General features: G+C 39.7%; 1 protein-coding gene across 3 annotated transcripts in view; it reads right to left on the bottom strand.

Annotated features, from left to right (window-relative positions):
* STAM (signal transducing adaptor molecule) overlaps nucleotides 1–23,517 on the bottom strand; it is a 37,300-nt gene extending 13,783 nt beyond the window's left edge. For 2 of the 3 annotated variants that reach the window (XM_075211915.1, XM_075211917.1), the window contains exons 1-7: nucleotides 23,096–23,517; nucleotides 12,552–12,636; nucleotides 11,395–11,470; nucleotides 10,053–10,148; nucleotides 7,562–7,708; nucleotides 7,129–7,219; nucleotides 1,239–1,422 (exon numbers count right to left, since the gene is read on the bottom strand). In XM_075211915.1, the coding sequence (XP_075068016.1) occupies nucleotides 1,239–1,422; nucleotides 7,129–7,219; nucleotides 7,562–7,708; nucleotides 10,053–10,148; nucleotides 11,395–11,470; nucleotides 12,552–12,636; nucleotides 23,096–23,135 (719 nt within the window). In that variant the 5' untranslated portion in view covers nucleotides 23,136–23,517. The remainder of the gene's footprint in view (nucleotides 1–1,238; nucleotides 1,423–7,128; nucleotides 7,220–7,561; nucleotides 7,709–10,052; nucleotides 10,149–11,394; nucleotides 11,471–12,551; nucleotides 12,637–23,095) is intronic. The other variant, XM_075211916.1, reaches the window with a different exon arrangement.
* Between the last annotated feature and the right edge of the window lie 3,377 nt (nucleotides 23,518–26,894).

Here is a 26,894-nt window from a genome sequence, read left to right as displayed (position 1 = left end):
AAAAGAGAAACAGCAAATGGTGGGTTACGGAGTGTTGACACAAGAACTTGTACAGAGAACTCACTCACATCAGTCCCTGCCCCAATGGAGCTTACAATCTAAATTCCCTAACATACACACTCAGACAGACAGATAGACAGAGAGAGAGAGAGAGACTAGGGTCAATTTTGATAGAAGCCAATTAACCTACTAGTATGTTTTTGCGAGTGTGGGAGGAAACCGGAGCACCCGGAAGAAACCCACGCAAACACGGGGAGAACATACAAACTCCACACAGATAAGGTCATGGTCGGGAGTTGAACTCATGACCCCAGCGCTGTGAGGCAGAAGTGCTAACCACTGAGCATCCGTGCTGCCCCACGTGTAAATGAGATGAACAGCAGAATTCATGATTGATTGATTGATTGAATGATTATGCTCTATAGCATTTACAGTAAATGTATCCTATGTACCACACGCCCACTCTGTAGTATCACAATTGTCTATGGGGCATGGGGTGTGGGCTGTGGGGGGGGGCAGGGGGAGGTTATTGTCTTACCGTAAAATATCCTACAGCTCTCTGCAGATGTAACACTATCTGCAGGCCACAATAGGGTCAACAGAAGCACAACTTGTATGAGATGAATATACAAATAGCGGCTTCATTACAGTTTGCTCTGACTCCTGTACACAGCACCGCTGGCTTTAAGAGTTACGGAATAGATTCTTTGCAGATACCAGATTTTATAAAATGCCACAATTATAAAGCAAGTTATGTTATAGGTGTTCATAGTAACGTTCAATTAACGGGGTTGCAGCTGTCAGACTAAGGCCATCTACAATAGAGCTCTATGGAAGCTGTTCCTTGTATTTATCCCAATCCAGTTCTCATGGGGTGGGGGTACACCGCTCTTTGGTGCATGTCTAATTAATAACAGGTTGTCCTAAAGTGAACAAAAAGATATACTTTCCTTTAAATAAGATATATTCATTCCCTTTCAGATATTAAATATTGATTTTTTTTAAACAAAATATTATTTTGCTGTAATAATGCTATTTGTTTTTTGTTTTAAATTCTGATAGTTGTCCTCTAAATTATAACTCCCCTCAGTTATATTTATCAATGGGAGACTTCTACAATCTAGTAATCCCTCCTAATAATACATAAGCCTTATGAGTAACCATGGAGACACAGAACATGGTGTCTTTAAAATTCTATTTGGCATTTCATTATTAAGAACTTGTGATCCTGGACCCACCTGTCATCCAGCACAGTAACTATTTCACCGGCTTTAAAGGTCAGCTCATTATCCTCTGCAGCTTCGAAGTCATAGATGGCCTGCACTTTCCTCCCCTCCGATTTGTGATTGGTCAGGAAGCTGCTCGGGTAGAGACCGGACACCGAACTTTGCGGCTTCTGTTCTTTTAGCGATAATTCAATAGCTGCAACATAAAAAGATGAGAGATGAGTATAGCGAGATACTGCTACAGTGGCTGACTAGTCTGCAACTCGTAAATGTGATAATGTACATCTTACTGTAAATTAAAAAGATATCAACAAAAACGTCCCAGTGTTTCATTCGTTTGAGACACAAAACAAAAAAAGAGACTTTAGAGAAATGCATGCTTTTATTTTTTATTATTCTAACATTTATTGTAACTCTCTCTCCCACCTTCTACAATTAGAGTATGTAGGACTGTGGGTTATATTAGCAGAGTGTCCCAGGGCAGCATTGCTAACATAGCACACGCCTTTACCAGCAGGGCGACCGCAGTTGTGGAGAACAGCAGGGGTATCGCGTCTAATGTAACCCATGACTTCACACTACTCACTGGTCTACCAGCAGAGAGGGCTGCCAGTCTCCTCATCAACTCATAGGCGGAATCCACAGGCTGTAAAACAATGTGACCCTATCTGCAAGGGGGTCGTGCTGCTAAACGGCTCTAAGCCTACTCCTGAATGTAGAGGCAGCGATGGTGAGGATAGAGGGAGAGATGTGGGCTGTACAGTCCGAGATGGTGAGAAAAGGAAGAAAGGAACTGGCAGTGTGTCACAGGAAAATAATTAAAGGTAAAGGTAAGGGGTGGAGTTAGGACACTGTGAGTGACGGCAGGGGATGCGGGCAGACAGCAGAGCAGTAATGAATGGTGCACAGGGGACTGGTGGCAGAGTTGGATAGCTGAGATTGTTGTGATTCCAGAGGTCATGCAGGTGGAAGAACTTGTCTGACAGGGAGTAACTGTATTAATAAGACTCTAAGGGGGGGTATTCAATTGTTAGCGAGATCGCTGAAATACTCGCGCTCCAAAAATATTACCGTTAATACGGTAATATCTCGCTGAATTCAGTGAGTAAATTACCGCATTAACGGTATTTACGCGCAATATTACCGTATTAACGGTAATATTTTTGGAGCTCGAGTATTTCATCGATCTCGCTAACAATTGAATACCCCCCCTAGAGCTAGATTTACTAAACTGCGGGTTTGAAAAAGTGGAGATGTTGCCTATAGCAACCAATCAGATTCTAGCTGTCATTTATTCAGTACATTCTACATAATGACAGGTAGAATATGATTGGTTGCTATAGGCAACATCTCCACTTTTTCAAACCCGCAGTTTAGTAAATATACCCCCTGTAGGGGTAAATTTACTAAACCTTCTAAAAATGAAAAGTGGAGATGTTGCCCATAGCAACCAATCAGATTCTAGATATCATTTTCTAGAATGCATTAAGTAAATGATATCTAGAATCTGTTTGGTTGCTATAGGCAACACTTTCACTTTTCGGACGTTTTAATAAATCTACCACTAAGTGTCTGCTTTGTGTATGTCTATTAAGGTGTTGTGCAGGGAAGTGTATGCCCATGGTCAGCTTACTGTAATTGACATGTTATATTCTGCATCGAGATGATTGAAAATGTCTAACTTGATTGAAGGTTGATCAAATTCCACCGGTTTGATGGCCTAAACATATTCGTAGTACAGCTGCCAATTGGCCTTAGCTCAAATTTATGGTTCGAAATTGCGACATTTGCCTTCACGGTTCCCCACTCTCCCTTCAAGGTTCATGTTTTAAATATTTTATAGTTTTAAGCATTATGTCAATAATATTTTTAAATAATAATAAAGTAACATTTTTTGTAACTTGAACTGCACAGGTGAAGGTCCGCCATTAAAAACTGTTAAAATGAATAAATTTCAATTCAAACTTGGAGCAGCCGGCTCCAACCCGTTCGACTTTCTCAAATTTAGTTTGATTCTTTTAATATAACAGAAATTGGAGTTTTTACATTTTTGTTCAAGCTTCTCTACTCCTATTGGTAAATGTATCAAGCTGAGTTTTCCAGCAGGTTTGAAAAACCAATCAGATTTTAGCTATTATTTATTTAGTACATTCTACAAAATGACAGCTAAAATTTGATTGGTTGCTATAGGCAACATCTACACTTTTCAAACCCGCCAGAAAACTCTCAGCTTGATATATTTATCCCCTACACTTACACTTAGCTAATTTATCTTAGCATTTTAGTATTTATATTAGGTGTTAACAATGAGTAGAGTGACCATATAAAGGCCACAGACCAAATGCTTTTATACAGCTTACATAAATTAAAGATAACTTTTAATATCCTTAACAGATTATGAAAAGAGATAACAAAGCTTTAAAGTATACAGATTTTCCTAATGAACGCAACAGCTATGACATTAGAACTTAACAAATATACAGATATTAAGCGCAGGAGTTTAAACGTAATTAATAGTGTCCAATGACAGTTACATACATAATATTTGTATAATTGCGCGTTCTGACACCGGAACGCACTGACTGTACAATGACAGATGTCGCTAGTGGTCACATGACACACTTTGTGCAGCAGCAGGGCTCCGCCTCTTTGAGCAGCTCATGCTAGACAACTTGCAAATATTTTCTATGCTACTCAAATTAGTGTAGTGTTCAGAAAGTGCCCCGATGCCGCTTCACATGACCAGATGCAAAAGCTACCACAGGGTAACAGTGTTGGGGTGTGTGAATAAAACAGAAAAAAAAAAAAAAAAATGTAAAAAAGAGATAAATTAAAATAGGCGTGCATTTTTGTTTACGTGTATGTACGTGTGTTTTGAATGGAAGTGAGACACAAAACATGAAAAGGATTTTCTCCCTACTGTAAATGACTACGTCCTGTGGCCTACAGCTTTTGTTTGGTCATGGAACTCCTCTGTAATATCCTTATGATTTAGAATAACGAGTAGATTTATCCCATAGGCAGTGGTTCCCAAACTTTTGCAGTTCGCAGCACCCTTAGAGTCCCCATAATTTTTTCAAGGCACCCCTCCAAAATAATTATCGAGCAGTCCCGTTTTATAAGTAGTCAAAAAAACGTAATTAGTTCAGGACAGAGATACTTATTTAGTTGTATGCAAAAATAATATACATAAATCCAAGGGAAAAGAATATTTTTATAGATATTTTTTTCAATTATATTTCTGTCAAAGAATAATTTACAGCTAACACACACACTGTGCCCCTCTGCATCCGCACACACACTGTGCCCCTCTGCATCCGCACACACACTGTGCCCCTCTGCATCCGCACACACACTGTGCCCCTCTGCATCCGCACACACTGTGCCCCTCTGCATCCGCACACACTGTGCCCCTCTGCATCCGCACACACACTGTGCCCCTCTGCATCCGCACACACACTTTGCCCCTCTGCATCCGCACACACACTGTGCCCCTCTGCATCCGCACACACACTGTGCCCCTCTGCATCCGCACACACACTGTGCCCCTCTGCATCCGCACACACACTGTGCCCCTCTGTATCCGCACACACACTGTGCCCCCTCTGTATCCGCACACACACTGTGCCCCCTCTGTATCCGCGCTGTGCACCCTGGCTCTGCCCCCTCTGCATCCCGCAGTGGACAGGAAGAAAAAGAAAAAAAGTTTAAATCAAATGCTTCGTGCCAAACACCAATAGCCTTTATATAGAAATACAAGTTAACCCGTGCATGATACTCATGCATTCTATTCAAATCAAGCTACTTAAGGTGTTAAAAAGGTTCTTGTCATGCATTTGGGCCTAGCCCAGGCCTCCTCAGGGGAAGAGCGTTACTTCCCGACGCAAGCGCCCTTTTTTAACGTGGGTTTTGTCCACATGTCACCACCTCATCATTCTTCTCCATCACCTCATCCTTCATCTTCATCGCCACATCCTTCATCAAGCTACTTAAGGTGTTAAAAACTCCCCACTGTCACCCCCAGCAACCACCAACCACTCCCAACTGTCACTTCTCCTTCAAGAAATATATAGGTCAGTGTATAACTCTGCCCAGCAGGTGGCGCTGCAGCTTGTTTTTTTGTTTTTTTTACACACGCCACTAGGCATTTATATAGTAGATAGTCCCTTTTCTCACATTTTAGATTATAATCTAGAATTACACTTTTATTGTTCATTGTAAAGAAAATGATTCACTGATCACAGTACTTACATGGGGCAATTGTCAAAGTTACGTTATCCATGTGAACACAGGACATAGTTGGATTGCTTAATAAAATGGTGCCGTGTGCACATCTGTACTGTAACCAATAGCAACCAGATTCGAGCTGTCGTTTTTGAGTGCAGTTTAGAAAATCAAAGTAAATATTTGTGTACAAAGCCTAATTTTCATAAATATGCTCCAAGCTGAAAAGTTTACATGTGCCTACAGAGTAAACAACGATTAGTTTAATAGTCAGCCCTTTCCTAAGTACAAAAATCTTGCACCTTTGTGCATTTAGCACTATATCCATAATCACAGCATCATTTGATCAGTGCGGATTAAATCAGTCAGGAACCTTCACATATGAATTTTGTGGACTGATTACTAGGAGGTTCGGAGGATGTCCGACTGTAAGGTAAACTCTATAGAGAGTGTTGCACACAGCGCTTACAGGTTCTCAGTGAATAGGAAGTGGTATCTGGGGATCTTACTGAGCCCCACTTAGGAGTTTGCCTTATTTAAATTATTCAGTCATATTAAGGTGTGACTTGAGCACTTAGTATGTCCTGCCAGATTTATATACACAAGAGCCTGACAGTAAAGGAAAGACCAGCAAACGAGTTTCACATTGGTGGCATTTCAGGCCCTCTATGATGAGAACTATATACCAAAACTCACATCCCCAATTTGATATGCGTTGAATTGAGGATTGTCAAATTTGCTGCCTTATATGGATCATTTGTGAGTGCTGTTTAAACCCATAAGTTTCTCTGCAGCATTTGGAGCTAACTATGTTTCCGAGTGAAGTGTATACACATATGTATAAGGGAGTCAGACAGCAGACAGACATGGGACAATAGGTAGAGAGGACCATGCCTGCGAGAGTTTACAATCTTGATATATACTTGTTATATATGTATGTATGTATGTATGTATATATATATATATATATGTCGGTAAATTGGCTTCTATCAAAATTGACCCTAGTCTCTCCCTGTCTGTCTCTCTTCTCTGTCTGTTTGTCTCACTCTCTGTCTGTCTGTGTCTGTGTGTGTGTGTGTGTCTACATCAGGAAATTTAGACTGTAAGCTCCAATGGGGCAGGGAATGATGTGAATGAGTTCTCTGTAAAGCGCTGCGGAATTAGTGGCGCTATATAAATAAATGATGATGATGATGATGATGAAGTGTCATCAAGATAATAGTCGGCTGCCAGCCATAGTCTTACATAATTAAGGAACCAAACTATCAGGACGGTGTGTGGTCATGGAAACCCTGAATTGCTGCCGAAAGCAGCAATTCGGGTGTTAAAGGTGTGTTAAAGGTGTGATAGAATACACAAGTGTTATATTTCAACCATAAGCTACAGCTCAGGTATGGCCTAAAAATCACATATTATTCGGGTCATCTATATATTCTAACCTGTGAATAATTAACCGATAATGCAGGGCTATTTTACAGACAGTTTTTTGTAGTAGAATAAATGTTTTTTTCTTTGTGTTATTGTACTGTATTGTAGAAGACTGTACCACTACATTATACAACCTTTTTGCTGGATAGCCTACAAAACTCTGCAAATGGATCTTATAATAGTAATAGGCACCATATGCCAAGTCCTGTGTCCCCGTATGGTCACAGTTCCAGCAGGTCACTGAACTTGCCTTTAGCTAGATCTTCCTCCTCCTTCTTAGTCGCTGCTGTGCCTGGGTCTTTGGTGACTAGTGCGGGGCTGGCTTTAGCTTGTTCTGCTGCCTGTAAAAACAAAAATACATTGTTTACATTGTTGAAATGTCAGACTGACAATATGACAGACATCATAGACAAGCGATAGACACGTGCAAGCAAAACAATTTCACTACACCAAGGGATCCAGTACCATCTAGGATGTGCAGAGTGCTCTCTATCGCTAAAGAAGTATGGAAACCACGGTTGTAACACTCATTTCTTAATATTAAAAAAATACACCTCTAAGCTGTGATTGGCTTATACATCAAAACAATTTTCTTTATTTGTAAGCCATGCCCTTACCAGCTAAATTCATTAAGGGTCACAAGAGAGGTCAAGCGGCTTTAGTGTGCGACGTTTCCCGCATACCTGAGATCCAATAGCTGGGAAGTTTACTCCTTGTTCCTTCAGATTTTTTATCATGGCTGAAATCAGACTAAGTTGTGGATCGGTCTTGAACTCTTCAGCCCATTCTACCATCAGTGCTTTTAACTTTTCGCAGACTTTTGGGTGTCCCTGTAGATAATGCAAACACAAACATTTTTTTTAGCATTACCGAAACAGAGAACACTAATAAAAAATAAAAACTAAAATAAATGATCAGGTAAAAATAATTTATTATTCTAAACCGCGCCCTATGGCAGCAACATCACATTAGGGGGTAAATGTATCAAGTTGAAAGTTTGCGGAATGTTTGAAAAGTGGAGATGTTGCCTATAGCAACCAATCAGATTCTATTTATAATTTATTTAGTACATTCTACAAAATGACAGCTGGAATCTGATTGGTTGCTATAGGCAACATCTCCACTTTTCAAACCCTCCGGAAACTCTCAACTTGATACATTACTAGAAGTCTTCATTACCTAAACATAGGTATAACTGTATGTGAAACGGACAGAAACCTACCCCTAAACTCACAGATAAATAAGGCACAATTTGGGAAGCTTTGCATTGACATTTGAAGCAAAAAAGATCTTGACAACTGTTGATATCTAGTGAGGATAACTAACAAAACAAATAGCAGATTTTGAATTATGCTCTGTTGTTCCTTAGATAATATGAGACTTTACATGGTTTAATACATCATACAAATTCTTTAGAGTCCCATACCGCTGCTCATTAAAATGTAGAAGTATACGAGCAATTAAACAGCACATATAACAAGTGGTCACGTTGTTTCTGTTCTATCACACGGATGTTTTCCCTTTGCCTGGGATGTGTTTGACCTGAGCTGCGTTCACCAATCAGATAAAGGTTCAGTGTTCTCTAAGTAGAAAGTACAAAGAGTACACAGAAGCATTGGCAGACAGTGCTGGATGGTACATGGATGTATGATAATAGGACATGCAGCATCTATCCATCATTCACATTGAACACACGGGCATAGCGGTGCCCTGCATTCACCAAGCTCAGACCATACTTACTACAAGTGAGACCTCGAGACCTCAATACACTTTCAAATTAAGGGTTGTGTCAGAGGTGGAGGGGGCTGATTGCCATGTACAATGGACAGCCATTTCATACTGTCTTTATGTGACTAAACACACACAAGAAAAAAAAATATATAAATCTTTTGTTTGCTGACATCCATATTCAACAGTGGCAAAGAGACAATATACTCATTAACTACATGTAGGGACCCCAGGGCAGACTTAAGATGTGCCTATAGCAGTGGTTCCCAAACTGTGTGCCACGGCGATCTAACAGAGGTGCTGCGGCTAGGGCCGGTGGCAAGTAAGCGGGGGACTACTTGGTAATTATTTTGGCATAGGGGGGGCCTTATTAAGACCCTAGGGGTGCCTCGAACTGAGAAAGTTTGGGATCCACTGGCCTATAGTAATCTGCAACTCAGAATGCTTATTGTTGGATAGGCCACAAATTCTGCAAATGGATCTTAAAATTCTCATTTTTATTGACTACTAAGTGTGATTTATCATGCATTTTAAGATTATTATGAAAAGATGCTGGTAACTACAGAAAATAAACATATATATATATATATATATATATGTATCTATATATAATTACAAAATTATGATATGTCCCAATTGCCTAACATTATTATGTTAGTTTTCTTACACAGTACAGTGTTCTACTATATATATATATATATATATATATATATATATATATATATATATATATATATATATATATATATAAACAAATAGCACCAGTGGAAACAGAGTTACTATGTCCACAAGGATTAAAGTAATTGTCTATATTGTGACAACTTCACATAACCTGCACTCTCATTGTAGTGAATAGGGGGATCCTCACTGTTATCAGAATCAGACTGTGCTGTAAACCTCAACCCTATACTACACTCACTACAGCTCCCCAGTTCTACTGATTACATTGTAATTCTCGGCTATGCAGTAATAATTAGCTAGTTCCAGGAAGATCAGGCTCCCATTTCCCACCCCTATTTGTACATTTTGTCACATTCTATCCTCCTTGGGGGCATCAGACCATTCTCTGGATTGGGGGGAGCAGGTAAATAAGATTTAAATGTTTAACACGTCACTTAATTCCACACAAACAATTTTTTTAATCTTTAGTTTCACTAAACAAACATTATATACTTTGTTTATTTTGTGTGTGTTTATTTTAAGCATAACTGTATGCTTATTACAATCATTCTTCAATGATTTTTTTCCCCCAAAATACATCTACTGCAAGTTTATTACAAGGATAATTTTCTATTCCCATACAGTAAGATTTCCCCATCATCACCACCAATTCATATTTTTTTGTGTCACTTTGCAGCAAAACGATAATCCATGAACTTTTCAGCGTTTATATAATTGCAAAGTGTGTACTGAACTCTTACAGAGCTCTGGCATCGGTACACTTACCTTATTTAAAACACTGCTAACTTCACTTGCAAAGTCTCTTGAGCACACTTCTAAGTGGAAGATCTTCCCACAGTTTGACACACATGCCCCTAGCAGCTGAAACACAAAATGACTTGTAGTAAGAACGAGTGCAGGTGTACCCCCATAAAATATGATCTTTAGACTGTTATCTGGATCAATGGAGCAAATTGTGTTCAGATTAGTGAGGGCAAAACTGCCACATTTTATTAACACTGGACATTGAACACCAGTCTGGATGGAAAAAGTTGGAGGAGATTTATATTAAATAAAAGAGGGGCGGTCAGCATCAATATTCAGGCACTTGAACTATATGAATTATAAATACATATGAAAGAGGCCACTTTACACCTTTAATTTGAGAAATTACAGGAAATCCTCCTACACATCCTGGGCCTGATTCATCAAGGGATGTAAACGTCGATTTTGTGCGTACCATCCGTAAAACAACTCTATGCGTGCGCAGAACCAGGCCGTACGCCACAGAACACAGCCATGTGCGAATCATCTACTAGGACACTTACTGCAGCCTATGATTTCAGGGAGGGAACAGGGTGGGGACGGGGCGTTTGCCCGTAGTCAATGTACAGTGAGGGTGTGCCAACCTCCGAATCAAGCTCTGGGCATCTCTCAGGTACTTGTTTTTCAGTCGTATCTCTTGCCCCATCTACAGGTCTAGTGTACGTGCCACTTACAAGTGATGACGGCTGTGTATGCATGCTATAACATGTGTTTGCAATCAGGAGCAACTGTAAAAATGTATTTTATGTACAGTAGACATTAATAACACACTAATAAATGCATTTCATGCCAAAAAAATACAAACAAACCCAACACTCTTATTTTAAAATGTTTTATCATTAATACCTATATTATATTATTATTATTATTATTATTAACAGGTGACACTAATTGAATAGGTTTTTTTCTGCGCGTTCTTTGGTGATTGTATATTCCACATATGTATTGAATGCAACCTACAGTGTCTTCTGTAGTAGAGCAGAACAGACCTAGACCCCCCGTGTTCATCACCATACGTATCTTCACATCCTCTCCTTGTTGAATTCGGGCGTATATATATCCACTATACGTGCGTTTTATAACAAACGCTCAGTACGCGCCCCTTGATGAATCAGGGCCCCCTATGTTTTACCCATGGCTGTTCCCTTAAAAATATGAGGTTTGTAAAAGTAAGGAAGAAGCATCTTTCTCTCAATCTATCCTCCTTCCCTTCCTCTATTACATACAATACAAGTATTTATTTTTACTAACAGTGTTATTTTGCGGCTGTCTGATAAAACCACACATTACGTCACAGACTTACTGTAAGTGCTTGCATTGCTACATGAGGATCTTTATGGTTCACTCTCTTCATAATGGAGCGGAGACAATCTTTAGGTCTGTAAAGGACAAAACAAAGACTAGAATCAGATTTCCTCTCATACCAGTATTTATGTACTTGTGTACAAAGAATTTTGCACAGCACAGCAACAAAAGTTGGTAAAACAATTTGGAAACTTTATTTGATATTGACAAGTTCAGAAACCTGAAATAAGTTTCTTTTCTTTTTTTAATTAAATAAACATTGATGGAATATTGATGCAAATCCCTCCAACATACCTGGATTGTGAATGACTAGCGTGCAAAATCAGCTCAGTATTTTGCTAAATGCTCTGCTGGTGCTGGGCAGAGCTTTCTTTATCCACCATCTACCAGCGTACATCAGTGTTGTGCCTACTCAGAAGTGATGACAGCAGTAGAGAATCACAGCACTGACTAGCTGTATGGTTGGAATGCCTGGTGAAGCAGTTACTGCACTCTATCCTAGGCCAACGAAGAAGGGTTATATTTCGGGGCAGCGCGGTGGCTCAGTGGTTAGAACTTCTGCCTCACAGCACTGGGGTCATGAGATCGATTCCCGACCATGGCCTTATCTGTGTGGAGTTTGCATGTACTTCCTGTGTTTGCGTGGGTTTCCTCCGGGTGCTCTGGTTTCCTCCTACACTACAAAAACATACTAGTAGGTTAATTGGCTGCTATCAAATTTGACCCTAGTCTCTCTGTATGTTAATGGGGCAGGGACTGATATGAGTGAGTTCTCTGTACAGCGCTGTGGAATTAGTGGCGATATATAAATAGTTGATCATGATGATGATGATGATGAAGAATGTCCTGGTGTTGAGTCCTCTTTTATTTCCCCGCTACCTAATATATGACAAACCTTCACTAAGGCAAGTAAGTAATATTGCATCCCATAACTCAGTTGCTAGAGCAGATATGGCTCAAGAAGAACAGAAGACCAGGTTACATAAAGTCCAACTATCCCCTTTCTCGTAGCTAAAAACATGTTACATATGATCATCCCCATACGTATCTAGGCGAGTTTTTCATCCACCTATTAATTTCAACATCTCAAAATTCATTTGCTAATTCAATACTTCCATAGAGAGGGGACAATCAGTTGATTGGTCTCACACTTACCCTGTACGTGACTGTCCAACTTTATCACATAGGTCCAGGATTAGCCCCCAGTCCTCAGCTGTGTTAAGCTCACTTGTTGCTTTCTCTATCATACAAAACAAAAATGATTCACGTTACCACTTTTCAGATGACCAGTTGGTGAAAAGACTAAGTAGTAATAAATGTTTTTAAAGGACCACTGCTTACTACTAATAACATTCCCAAATATATATGGAAAACTTTATATACCTTGTGATGTTGGACATAGTATTGAAATCAGAGGCTATTGTTCTCTGTTACCAACAAACCAATGGAGGAGTCACTGGTTATAGTGTCCTACAATGAGATGACTGACAGGAAGCCTCCTATGTGTAATGACTTTCTATGGCCCCTTCCCAATAACCTGACTTCAGCGCTGAGAAGCTCCTGTACATAATATCCCCATGCCAGGTAAGCCTGGCACCTTGGCAGCGCTGCATTACAGCGAAAACACTTGTTAAACAGCTTTATTTAAACTCTAGAGCCTCTCATTTATATTACACTGTAATAATTACAAGATGTCCTGTATAAAAAATTGCCGGCACTTCTAAGTTCTCAGTATGGCTCCCCCGCTATGTTCTGCTCAATACATGTATTAGCTGACATAATATGAATGTATGTCAGTAATTTATAATTTGCAGTCCTTAAACAAACATAAGCATGTGGCATGATTATTACTCTTCACGGTTATGGTGTTTTTAGTGTTCAGTATTATGAAATTACTGTGCTTCTGTCTCTTCAACAGACCGACCTCTAATAACACAACAGTTATCCTAATACCCTCCTCTGAGCAGGGCCATCGGTCCTCCTGTTTCCACCACTTCTAACTCTGCTCTCCAGCTACTTTGCCCTCCTCCTCGAGGGCCCTCCTCCCCCCTCTGGGGGTCTCCCTGTCTTCCGCGCCCTCCTTTTGGGCCCCGTCATTTGCGGATACTCCCCCCGCCCTCACTAGCTGTGTATTGAGCTTACTGAGTTACTGTGCTTTATGTTTACTGTACTGTGCTGTCTCACCTTGTATTGTAATTTGTCTTTGTCCCTGTACGGCGCCCAGGGCCGGATTAACCCGAGGTCTAACTGGGCTATAGCCCAGGGGCCTCGGGCATCCAGGGGGCCCTTCAAACTCCTCAGCAGCATTATTGATCGGTCGGGGGCGGGGGCGCCCCCGGCCCGATCGATGCTGCTGAGTACTGTCAGTGCAGTCCTCCGTCCCGGCGCGCTGTAGTCTGCTTACTGAGGATATCTCGCGAGAGTTCATGAACTCTCGCGAGATCTCCTCAGTAAGGAGCTTACAGCGCGCCGGGACGGAGGACTGCACTGACAGGTAAGTGCTTGGGGGGGTCCTCGCGGGGGGTGGGGGGTGGGGGGCGGCGGACGGCTCACATTGGGGGCCTCGCGGGGAATGGAGGGCCCCTTAGCCCAGGGGCCTCCATTCCCTTAATCCGGCCCTGACGGCGCCACAGACACCTTGTGGCGCCCTATAAATAAAAATTAATTATAATAATAATAATTGCGTTTGTACAGAAAGTCTTTGTAGTTTGTTTCGGTAAACACACTGAAAATGTATTTCTTCCCCTGGACAAGGTAGGCCTTTTGTTAAATAATGACAAATCTATTGTATCAAGTGCCTGAAATTAATAACACATTAGCAAAAGAAACACGGACTGTTCCTTCGGAGGCATCTCCTGACTTTGCATTTTTATCAAAGCTTCAGCAGTACCGTAAACTGTACAATTAAAGAATATGCAACTAAATCAAATGTCACTAAGAAGGGGATAGGTACCTACAGACAATACTGTATCCCATTTGTATTTTCTTTTTTCAAAATGCACATTCTCCATATTGTTTCCTTTATCTATAAAACACCTCACACGGGGCCAAAATGCACATCTGGAATTATTTACGTATTACAGCCATGTGTGGATTATTACACTCTAATGCGTCCTCATGGAATACACAGAGAGCCTGGACAGTGCTACAAGCATCATGAGGTTTCTGAGCAGCACAACATCAGGATCACTCAGTGGAGGGCTGGTGACTTTAAGACCTGGTGGCAATTACCAACGTAGCCCATGACACAGCAGCATCTGCGCATTTATATTGAGTTCTCTGGCAGGGTAATCATGTTTGTGACGGACTACTGACTTTAAGCCCTATAGTAGCGTATCCAATATAGTGGTTTATTTGGGTCAGTAAGGTGAAATATATAGTCACATAAGTGCTATATGATACTCTTCATATGTGCAGCCCTGAAGGAAGCACAATCATCATTTATTTATATAGCGCCAGCATATCATATAGCCATTACAACCATCCATCTCTATGTGGGCGCTGGGCCTCATCTGTAAAAATATAAGGGACAGGGAGCAGTAAATATCAGTATAAGATGAAACCATGCACCATTCAGTGTTCTATTTCCATCACACGCGTGTGTGAACAGTCACAAACATACAGACTAGTGAACAATGATCTCTCTTCTTGCCACAAAATTCTTTATTCAAGCGATGGGTCTCACATGGCCAAACCCAGCTGTGTGAACAGTGTGCCGGTAACGTGATCAGCAGTGTACAGACTTGCAGATCTTACTGCAACTGGTGAACATTTCCACATACCGATGTTATTGCTACAGATGTACGTTCCAAAATGTAACTCCTGGTTTTCACAGGAATTATATTTTCAACGAAGCTCCGTCTGAATAGAAGGCAAAAAATAACAGGCGTCTTGTAGACCCGCTAGTATCAATACAATGGTTTCCCTCTCCTCTCATTGGCCGGTTCCCATTTTTATCCTGGTGGTTGTGTTTGACAATTAAATATTATGGACTTGATGACAAATACTCAGCAAGTTCAGGTGGCTCAGTGCGCACGGTCTTACAGGAACGCACAGTGACCCCACCTTCCAATATATCATTATTAGCAAGAACAGTTACTGGTCTGAGTATCTCTCCCGATACTAATTCAAGATCTGAAGGACGTCCCCAATAGGCTCCTGGTGAAACTTGATAACTTTGCACAATCTGAGGCAGATGAACCCAAATGAAAACAAATATATAAATGTAAACTGTTTAAAAGAACATACATAAGTAAATAATGCTATTCCATTACACTCCGAAAAAGAGCAGAATTTGGTCTTTAGAAATATCTTAAGTGCAGTCTTCTTGAATATGTTAAGGGACTTCAGATGGAGTGAAATAAAAAATGAATAGAAAAAAACAATAGTGCAGACAATAGTCTGATGAACAAACATCACTTCAACGAGTTTCCTAGGGACGCTCCCCACAGAATGCATTAAAGTGACATTTGTTCACCAGTCTTAATAGAACAGGAAGTCTTTCTTTGGTTTCATTCATCAGAAGAGATTTGTGGAGCGCAGGATGTTATTATACGCTGCTCCATAGTCCTTGAGGTTATATGAGCGTGTTTAGTGTACAAAGTTTAGAATGAAGGTTTTGCACTATGAGTTTATATTATCTATCTCAGAATAAAGATTGATTTATTAATTCAAATTTGGTGGACCTTTAATAGCCATTTCCTAATTGTTTCTCTACTTACAGACCTTGGGAGAAGGACACATCTGGAATAAGGATATATCAAGACAACAGATAAGCTTATATATCTTTTCTTTCTGGTAGGCACATTGGCATTGGAGTGCTTTGGTGGAGGGTTCCACATAAATAAACCCGATTACACTATTGTGTGATTTTTTCAGTTTTTTCCCTGTTTCCATGAGAGGACTCTGATATCCAGAAGGATCATCTAATTAACAAAACCGGTTGTTGAAGTGTCTGCTATAATCCTTCTTTCTGGTACGCATATATTGAATATATTTAAGGCGCCTACTTCATATTCTCTTTTGGAACTATTTGATATATATCTGGACTAACCTACCAGGTCTTGAAGTGGTGCAGCCACCTGTACATACGGGACTTATTTTCATACAAGTTATAAATTTGTTGTATCCAGTTATCTAGTGGAGCGCCAACTGTGTCTATATTTGTATTAATATATATATATATATATATATATCCAGGAATATCCTGTTTGCAACCCTTTACCATTTTTGGGGAATGACCAGTGAAGCACACAAAAGGGTATCTTTACTAAAACTCACTAAAGTGGAGATGTTGCCCATAGCAACCAATCTGACTCTAGCTATCAGTTTCTAGAATGCTCTTGATACATGATAGCTGGAATCTGATTGGTTGCTTTGGCAACCACCTCCGCTTTTTTTTAGAGGTTTTGTGTGGACATATTTAGGAGTGATTTTTCATTTGTTACCAAGTGATTATTAATATATATATTTTTTTTTTAATTAAGTTCTTCTGGTATCTTCACATATTCAAGAAGACAGCACATTACCAGAGGCCAAATTCTGCACTTTTTTAGTTGCTTGTAATGGAATACCATTATTCACTTGGTTAAATTATTTTACAAGGTACACACAATATATATTTATTTTCCTTTGGATCCATCTGCACAGGATTAGTTAAAATTGTGGACTTACCAAGACATGCCTGCAGAGCTCAGCAGGAGAGCTCAGCAGTTACACTGCTGATACATTCTGTTACATCAGCTACAAATACAACAATATGTCCTAGATTACTGGCTGTTCCTAATTGCTCCCCGTGTTTTGTAAGTCAACATATTTTTAATGTTTGACAGATTAAAAGGAAAATTATACTACCGATTGGGGGCTACTTTCATTTTGTGTCAAGAACTTTAATTTATACTGTAATTAGAGGAGAAATGATTTGCATATTTGTACTTATTAGGTCAGCAAATGTCAAATAAAAGTTTTATTTTGTCTTTAAATAGCAAGTAAAGTACCTTTTAAGCATGAATCTCATTTTTCTTAGCAGTCAAAATCTCTCTGGAGTTTACAAAATATGGTAGCCAGTTACACAGGCTCGCAGCTGTCAGCATGTCAAGTAAAGGCAGAGGAAGGGGAATGGAGGTGGGAGGATTTTACAGTACACAAAGCAGACAAAGGTCAGAGGGGTGTTCCAAAGCCTCTCTACACATTACATCATGTGTCATGTAACTGTGGTTGCCATGGTATTCCATGACCCTGTGCAGAATTATACATCATTAATAGCAGCCTAAAGTAAAGAACAATGGAAATGGTTAATAACAGCATTATTTTTATAGTCTGCCACAGTAATTTATGTAAAAAATACACCTCATTTTTTAATGGGATTGCAACATGCCTGAGAGCTGTCATTATTCTTTCCGTTCATACACTACAAATGAATTGTGCCCCTAGTGGCCACACCAGGGATAATGGAAGATGACTTGCTTGGGTTTTCAAAATGCAAAACAGCAAATGTGTAGGAATGCATAGCAACCGATGGCAATTAGCTGTGATTAATGTAGTACAGAGGAGACGATAAAGGCTAATTAATTGTCGCTTCAAGAAGAGCCAAGTAAGCAATTGTAATAATATTATGTCAAAATATAATATTTGTAATCTTTTTTGGTACACACTATGTTTGTTTCTTATTTAATAAAAGTTGTAGAATTATCTGCTTGTTTAGTTAGATGAGCACCTCCCTTCTAATATGTTAATCTGCTCAAGGTAGTGGCAGACTGCATAATCGACATATTTACTTTAAGTATAAATGTATTCTATTATAATATATATATATATATATATATATACACACATACATATACATATATACACATACATATAATATGTATATAAAATAATTTATAATATATTATTCAGCTTAGCAATGTACATCCTTAAATATATTTTAATGTGAAATAGTGGCTTGCTAAACATCTTTTGTGGAAACTCATATATAAAACTGATGCGGTAATGAACAAAACTGAACGCACTAAGAAATGGAAAGTTTATTTGCTTATATAACCACACAAAATGATATGTCCCAATTGATGCCCAAGTTTAAGCACAGGGCTTGGTATCTAATGTAACATCTAAAAAGAAATGTGGTAGGCTATCGATAGTACACAAGCAACACTAGTCATGGACAAGTCACGGAGCCTGCGGGCAAGTTGTGGATGGAATCTTATGGAGTTACACCTTGTACTAACAGATCATGACACTCCATCCTGTCTCAACTGAAGCATGTTGAAAAAAAATAATAAATAAATAAACTGAGCAAGGAACAGATACTGATATGCTGGACACTGCACAGCCTCTAAAGACAATGTTGTTTGAGGATTTAAGTAGTGCTCTTATCAATAATTAATTTTCAATGTGAGTAATGGAGCCAGATTTCAACACATCTATTAGAGGTGACTTGCTGGACTCACAGCACTGGGTTCATGAGTTCGATTCCCGAACATGGCCTTATCTGGGTGGAGTTTGTATGTTCTTCCCGTGTTTGCGTGGGTTTCTTCTGGGTGCTCTGGTTTCCTCCACACTCCAAAACATACTAGTAGGTTAATTGGTTGCTATGAAATTGACTCTAATCTGTGTGTGAGTATGTGTGCATGTTAAGTCATTTAAACTGTAAGCTCCAATGGGGCAGGGACTGGCGTGAGTGAGTTCTCTGTACAGCTCTGCGGAATTACTGTCTATATAAATAGCCGATGATCATCTTATAATGTGATATATAATAATATTTGATGTCTAAAAGGTGATGACTTGAGTTACTGCTTGGTATGAGTGATGTCTTTAGTTATTGCTGTCAGGTAAGTAATCTACCATTTTCCATAACAAATCGCTCTTTTATGTTTCCATATAGTATAATTTTATTAGACCTTTGTAGAATAACACTTCCACTCTGATGCCAATTTGTAGTGAAATTAGGCTCTTTATACAGAATAATCTTTGCCCAAAAGTGTCATGAAAATTTGAAGGGAAAAGTAATATAATAGAGATCTGGTTCTTAAAGAAAAACATCTTTAATAATAATTACTTGTGCACCCTCATATTTTCATTCTCTAATTTTTAAAGACACAGCTATATCTTAGCAGCTCTCAGGGCTGCTTGTCTCTACATTGCTTTTCTAGGCTCCCTCAGTCAGTCGGCCTTCATGGTTCATAAAGCATATCTGAATTCTGTGATGGGAACCCAGTAACGTGCAGGCAAAAGGAGAGAATAAAGGATTGGTTCAGGGGGCAGATAGTTGGCGAGCGTAGAAAGAGTCCATGTGCCACCAGCATACAATTAGTCCTGTTTATAAAATGTGTTTAATTTTATGTATATTTTTGTTGGGTTTCTTATGCCGTCAAAAATGATCCATCAGTACAACTTAATAACAGTGACCTCTAGTGGCCAAAATGATTGTGAAAAACGTCAGAAAGCTTGGATGAGTTCATCAATCTATAAACATTTAAATTAAGCGACTTTCAGACTTGAGAATAGCCTTGTTATAATCAACAGGATTGGACATGTTGTTTATAAAACATGTATGTTTTTCAGTAACATGTCCCTTTAAAAACACAGATACTTTCTATAAGGGCTATTAAAGCCACAATGCATTAGCTTTGGGTACCATAAACCAGTAGAGATTGTTGTAAGTTATTCATTAATGTCCAGTTATCACCTACACACAGTAGACATTATCTGGATGAATCAATATTCACAAGAACGCAGCCTTAATGACAGTCACCAGTTCCAGCATAACGGATAGGCTCCATTGTCATGGATACTGGTAGACTGCTTCTACCATGCAGGTCACAGGTACAACTTAAGCTGCTAGCTGAAGATTATGGAAAAAGGTCACTCAAATTTACACATATTTTGAAAGTCAGGTTTTAGAACTAAGGCGAAACAGTTTTTGTAATTTAGGTAGATGTCTCCTCCTTGCTCCTAGAGGAGACTGTTCCCTGAATTCAACTTTAATTTGCTACCCTTGCTTTTAATTTTGTAAGTAATATTTAAACTTAATGCTTCAACTCAAGATTTCTGCAGAAGGGACATATCCTAGATACAGTGGTAAATACATCCAGTTTTAATCAATAGCAATTAACCCAGTGTTTATTAATATTGACAATTCTCAGGTTCTAAGCTTATCATGACAAACATATTTCATATGTAGATAAAAGCACAAATTACAAACCAAGTATTCATACATAAAAGTCTCAGGTATTTTGTATTTCCTAACTGGAGTTTATTTACCAATATAGATTCAAAATGTGCAATAAAGCATAGCAACCAATCAACACTGAGGGCTAGATTTACTAAGCTGCGGGTTGGAAAAAGTGGGGATGTTGCCTATAGCAACCAATCAGATTCTAGCTGTCATTTTGTAGAAGGTACTAAATAAATGAAAGCTAGAATCTGATTGGTTGCTATAGGCAATATCCCCACTTTTTCAAACCCGCAGCTTAGCAAATCTAGGCCTAAGGGGTAAATTTATCAAGCTGCTACTACATTCTACTAAATGACAGTTAGAATCTGATTGGTTGCAATAGGCAACATCTCCACTTTTTGAAACCCACAGCTTGATAAATTTACCCCTCATTTTTTTATTGGTGTAGTGCAATAATTAAAGCAAATGTATTAATTGGTTGTTATGGGTTGATGCCACATGTTTGTTAAAAAAAAACCTCATTGAGTGTTCTCCTTTCTGGTATAGTAGACACATACAATGTACTTTTTAGAGTAAATATGACTACAACATTTAAAAATGGCCTAAAGATACATACAATCACTGGGAACGATTTATACATGATCTGCCAAGTATTATATTATATTTTAACCTATACCACTGATAAAGAGCATACATATCCATCCAGACCCCAAAAGGAACTTTAGTTTAAATATTCAGTTTGTAAAAAATATTTTGTGCTGTTAAAGAAATGATCACACATACTAAGTAATCAGAACCAGTAAATGTAAGTTTGAGTATAAAAAAACAATACAATTTTACAATATTCTGCCTAACAAGGAGGCTTACTTTCTCCAGGAAAAAGAAAATTCTGTAACATATGGCACTATAATGCAATGCTCTGCTAATAGCCAGCAGCATAATCAGTCACAGGTTAAAAGTACAGGGGGTAGGAAAGAAAGGAGGGATTTAAATTAATGACTTTAAGGGTGAAGTTTTTAAACTTTACAGAAAACTGTTTTAAAAACAAACAACTAGTTTAATATTCCAGTTGTCTGTGAACTCCAACTTAACTATAAGAGTGTAAGACATTACATTGTAACAAGTAGATGACAATTAAAGAACAGTATGTTTTATGAGCAGGGTACATACTAGGAAAAGAAAAGCTTTACAGGGCACCCATCACCTACACACAATGGAGGCAGCCATTTTGTTGACTGCACAATATTCCTGAGTGTGCAGCCTATAAAAGCACTAGAAGCCAGTGACATCACTGAGTGTGCAGTCTATAAATGCACTAGAAGCCAGTGACATCACTGAGTGAGCAGCCTATAAATGCACTAGAAGCCAGTGACATCACAGAGTGTGCAGCCTATAAATGCACTAGAAGCCAGTGACATCACCGAGAGGGAAGCCTATAAATGCATTAGAAGCCAGTGATGTCACCGAGAGGGCAGCCTATAAGTTCACTAGAAGCCAGTGATGTCACCGAGAGGGCAGCCTATAAATGCATTAGAAGCCAGTAACATCACCGAGAGGGCAGCCTATAAAAGCACTCAAAGCCAGTGACATCACTGAGTATGCAGCCTATAAATGCATTAGAAGCCAGTGACATCACAGAGTGTGCAGCCTATAAATGCACTAGAAGCCAGTGACATCACCGAGAGGGCAGCCTATAAGTTCACTAGAAGCCAGTGATGTCACCGAGAGGGCAGCCTATAAATGCATTAGAAGCCAGTGACATCACCGAGAGGGCAGCCTATAAAAGCACTAGAAGCCAGTGACATCACTGAGTATGCAGCCTATAAATGCACTAGAAACCAGTGACATCACTGAGTGGGCAGCCTATAAATTCACTAGAAACCAGTGTTGCTCAGCCCACAAAATGGCTTCATCCACTGTGAATCAGGTAAAGATTAATAGTAAACAGTTAATAGAAAACAAGAGGTATAAAAGTTGTCCATCCTCCTTTAACGCTGTAACATCCAGAAACATAGCAGTTACATACCTATTTGTGCATGGACTGCTGACTATTTTGCACCCTACTTTCCTTATGGTGCCCTGTAATGTTAATTCCAGCTTCTCAATAGCAGGACAAACCTCTTGGTGCTGCTCTGTGCTCTCTCTCCCATTCATTATATCAATGATTCAGCCTGTTAAAAATGAGCTCCCTCCATCTCCTGGGACTGATTCTAAATGGAGATTATTTTTTTCCCCCTAACAATTGCAGTGCTGACTTATTTATAGTCTTTCTTTGTGTCTGCTGGAGACACTGAACTCTTCTGTATATAGCAGAACAAGACCTCCCTAAGCCTCACCATGACTGACCCTTCATACAGCCCCAGTAACAATGACACAGTGTTACACACATTACAACCCTGCACTCTCAGTGTTACATAATGACTGTACAGATCACACACATCCAGTCCAAGGAAGGAGAGGCTGATACCCCAGAAGTTGTAGACAAAGACTCAGGGGCTGAGAGGATGGGGTGTTGGTACCTTACCTACATCAGGATCAAAGAGGTTAGATGTGAAGAGAGGCATGGCTGCTCCCCCAGGTGTGGGTGAGGTCTGATCTGATGTCTATGATGCCAGAAGTGGGGATTCCTGGTTGTCACTCTGTCCCTGCTCCTCTCCCCTTCTACCAAAGCATCAGATCTCCACAGGGCTGCCTGTTCCACTGAGCATGCTGGGAAATGAAGCTGGCCACTACATTGCCTGTCCACACAGCGATTTGCAGTCGCAGGGAGGTGAGCACCGGAGCAGCAACAGCGTTCTTCACCTAGACTGACATTAACTGCAACAATGTAACATGGAAGGACACAAAGAGAACGGCTGGAGGGAAGAACTTGTCATTGGATCTCCAGGCTGCTGCTGAGAATGGAATTTGGTGACGCTCCCTCAGCTACATTGGGTTTTGCACATGCTCAGTGGAGAGGGTGGGGGCAACATTCGGGGGCAAAGCGTTACTCATGCGCTGCGCATGCGCGGGATGAGCAGGCTGCTTTACAGTGTTTTTTTATTACCTAGATAAACTGCTTCCCCCTGTGTGTGTGAGTCTGTTTCTTCTTAGTGCATAGAGCTGTTCTGTCCCTGACCTCCAGGGATATTCCTATACTTGTCAGGGGTTTGCTTGATTTTTAATATTGACAAATTGCCCAATATAACCTTGTTTTTGCTGCTGAATAGGTCTCTCAGTGCATGCTCTTATCCCTGCTCCAGGCTTAGCAATACGTGACCAGCTGTTGGGGAACTACAAGTCTCAGACAGACAGCTGTCAGGCTATGCTGTTACATAACAGCTGAAGAGTCAGGGGTTGCTTATGTTTTGTAAGTTAAAATGACTTAAAGAGGAGCATTTAAGGGGAATGTTCACATATGTGTATATCACATATCCTGTAGCCAAGGGTGCCTGGAAATTATTTTTAAGATCTGTTAATATGTTTTGCTATGCTGCGCTGTTTTGTTTACCAATGTTACAGTTCATTAGAATTCTACATATTGCTGTATAGAAGTTATGCTGGTTGCATAAGACTTAAGATGTTCCCAAGATGTCAGTAAAGAGTTTTGTTTTTAGACATTACAATGTATGCTCAACTATCCATCAATACCATGGTCAGTACACCCCTTTTAAATAATTTTTTAATAAAAAAAATTGTTAAAGAGTTTATCCGTTTACAAAAATAAACTCAGTTTTGGGATTGCATTTTATAATAAACATGAGACATATTTTGTATGGGGAATTTACAGCATAGAGTCAATAGTGCCAGTGTATAAAGTATGTAGAACACATGTATATAAATAAAAATTGCACAAACAAAATGAATAGTTTGAAATGCAAAGGAAAATAATAAATAGATACATCTATCCTGCTCAGAGAGGTGTAAATGCCATATCGCAATATATTGGGCAGCACGGTGGCTTGGTGGTTAGCACTTCTGCCTCTCAGCACTGGGGTTATGAGTTCAATTCCCAACCATGGCCTTATCTGTGTGGCGTTTGTATGTTCTCCCCGTGTTTGCGTGGGTTTGCACCGGTTTCCTCCCACACTCCAAAAACATACTAGTAGGCTGCTGTCAAATTGACCCTAGTCTGTGTTTCTGTCTGTCTGTGTGTTAAGGAATTTAGACTGTAAGCTCCATTGGGGCAGGGACTGATGTGAATGAGTTCTCTGTACAGCGCTGCGTAATTAGTGGCGCTATATAAATTAATGATGATGGTGGTAGTGTTATTGTTCCTTTTTTTTCTTTTTTTTTTTTTTTAATTGTCCCTAACTGAAGCCAGTCACAGGTTGTATGATTCTATCGCTCAGCCTAAACATCAGTATCACAGTCGAAATTTCACACTCATGTTAGGCTTCGTACCTACCGGAGTTATTAACTGCATTGTTAATGTTTGCAAAATGCATCTAAGCAGGTCTAACACTAGAAACCATTATTTCTAATGTTTTCATACCCATTGGTGATTTTATATTGTTTCAGTAAATTGGGGAAGTGTTTTTTTGAGAATGCTACTTATTCTGTTTACAAGTTTTTCCAGCTATAAACGCATTTGGAAGCCCACAGACGCTAGTAAAAACACATATAAAATATGTTTGTGCTTGATGTGTGACTTGCCCTGCTTGCCGACTCATTTGAGTTCCCAACCCAGGGAATGTGAGGCTGGAGCACATACAGTTTGTGCCATCATACTTTGCACACTGTGGCATGACAATGTGATTTGTGTCATGCTCCGCCCACTGCATTGTTATGCCATGAATCTTGTGGGCAGAGCATGTTAACACTGGGTTCTGCCCAATACTTCTCAGTTCTGATTGGTATGAGGGAGATTGTAAGCTACATCGGCAGTCTCCCAGACATTCTGTGGAGAGTCGGAAGGTTGGTTTTTACTACTACTAATAAGTGCATGTAAAATGCAAATGGGTATATGGCCTAAAGCAGCCAAATGTCAACAGCTGCAACATATAGAATATCTACTTCAGTCCTCGACAAATTCTCTAAAATTTTAGGACCAAGACTGTTAGAACAAATAATTTGTGAGCTGCCCAAAATTTGTCAAGTAACGTACCATCATACATAGTAAAATATGGATGTATACTAATTGTGATAATTATAAGCTGGTCATTGCTAACTTACCTCTCCGTCACACATATTACTCACATACTACAAGCCTGTCCCCTGCATCACACATATTACTCACATATTACTAGCCTGTCCTCTCCATCACACATATTACTCACATATTACTAGCCTGTCCCCTGTATCACACATATTACTCACATACTACAAGCCTGTCCTCTCCGTCACACATATTACTCACATACTACAAGCCTGTCCTCTCCATCACACATATTACTCACATACTACAAGCCTGTCCTCTCCATCACACATATTACTCACATATTACTAGCCTGTCCCCTGTATCACACATATTACTCACATACTACAAGCCTGTCCTCTCCATCACACATATTACTCACATACTACAAGCCTGTCCTCTCCATCACACATATTACTCACATACTACAAGCCTGTCCTCTCCATCACACATATTACTCACATACTACAAGCCTGTCCTCTCCATCACACATATTACTCCCATATTACTAGCCTGTCCTCTCCATCACACATATTACTCACATATTACTAGCCTGTCCCCTGTATCACACATATTACTCACATACTACAAGCCTGTCCTCTCCATCACACATATTACTCCCATATTACTAGCCTGTCCTCTCCATCACACATATTACTCCCGTATTACTAGCCTGTCCTCTCCATCACACATATGACTCACATACTACAAGCCTGTCCTCTCCATCACACATATGACTCACATACTACAAGCCTGTCCTCTCCATCACACATATGACTCACATACTACAAGCCTGTCCTCTCCATCACACATATGACTCACATACTACAAGCCTGTCCTCTCCATCACACATATTACTTCCATATAACTAGTATGTCCTCTCCATCACACATATTACTCACATACTACAAGCCTGTCCCCTCCATCACACATATTACTTCCATATAACTAGTATGTCCTCTCCATCACACATATTACTCACATATTACTAGCCTGTCCCCTGTATCACACATATTACTCACATACTACAAGCCTGTCCTCTCCATCACACATATTACTCCCATATTACTAGCCTGTCCTCTCCATCACACATATGACTCACATACTACAAGCCTGTCCTCTCCATCACACATATGACTCACATACTACAAGCCTGTCCTCTCCATCACACATATGACTCACATACTACAAGCCTGTCCTCTCCATC

Source organism: Mixophyes fleayi, chromosome 5 (genome assembly GCF_038048845.1).
Source record: "Mixophyes fleayi isolate aMixFle1 chromosome 5, aMixFle1.hap1, whole genome shotgun sequence".
Taxonomy (NCBI): domain Eukaryota; kingdom Metazoa; phylum Chordata; class Amphibia; order Anura; family Limnodynastidae; genus Mixophyes; species Mixophyes fleayi.
Note: the sequence above shows the minus strand (reverse complement) of the source record. Positions and strands in the feature narration are given on the sequence as shown.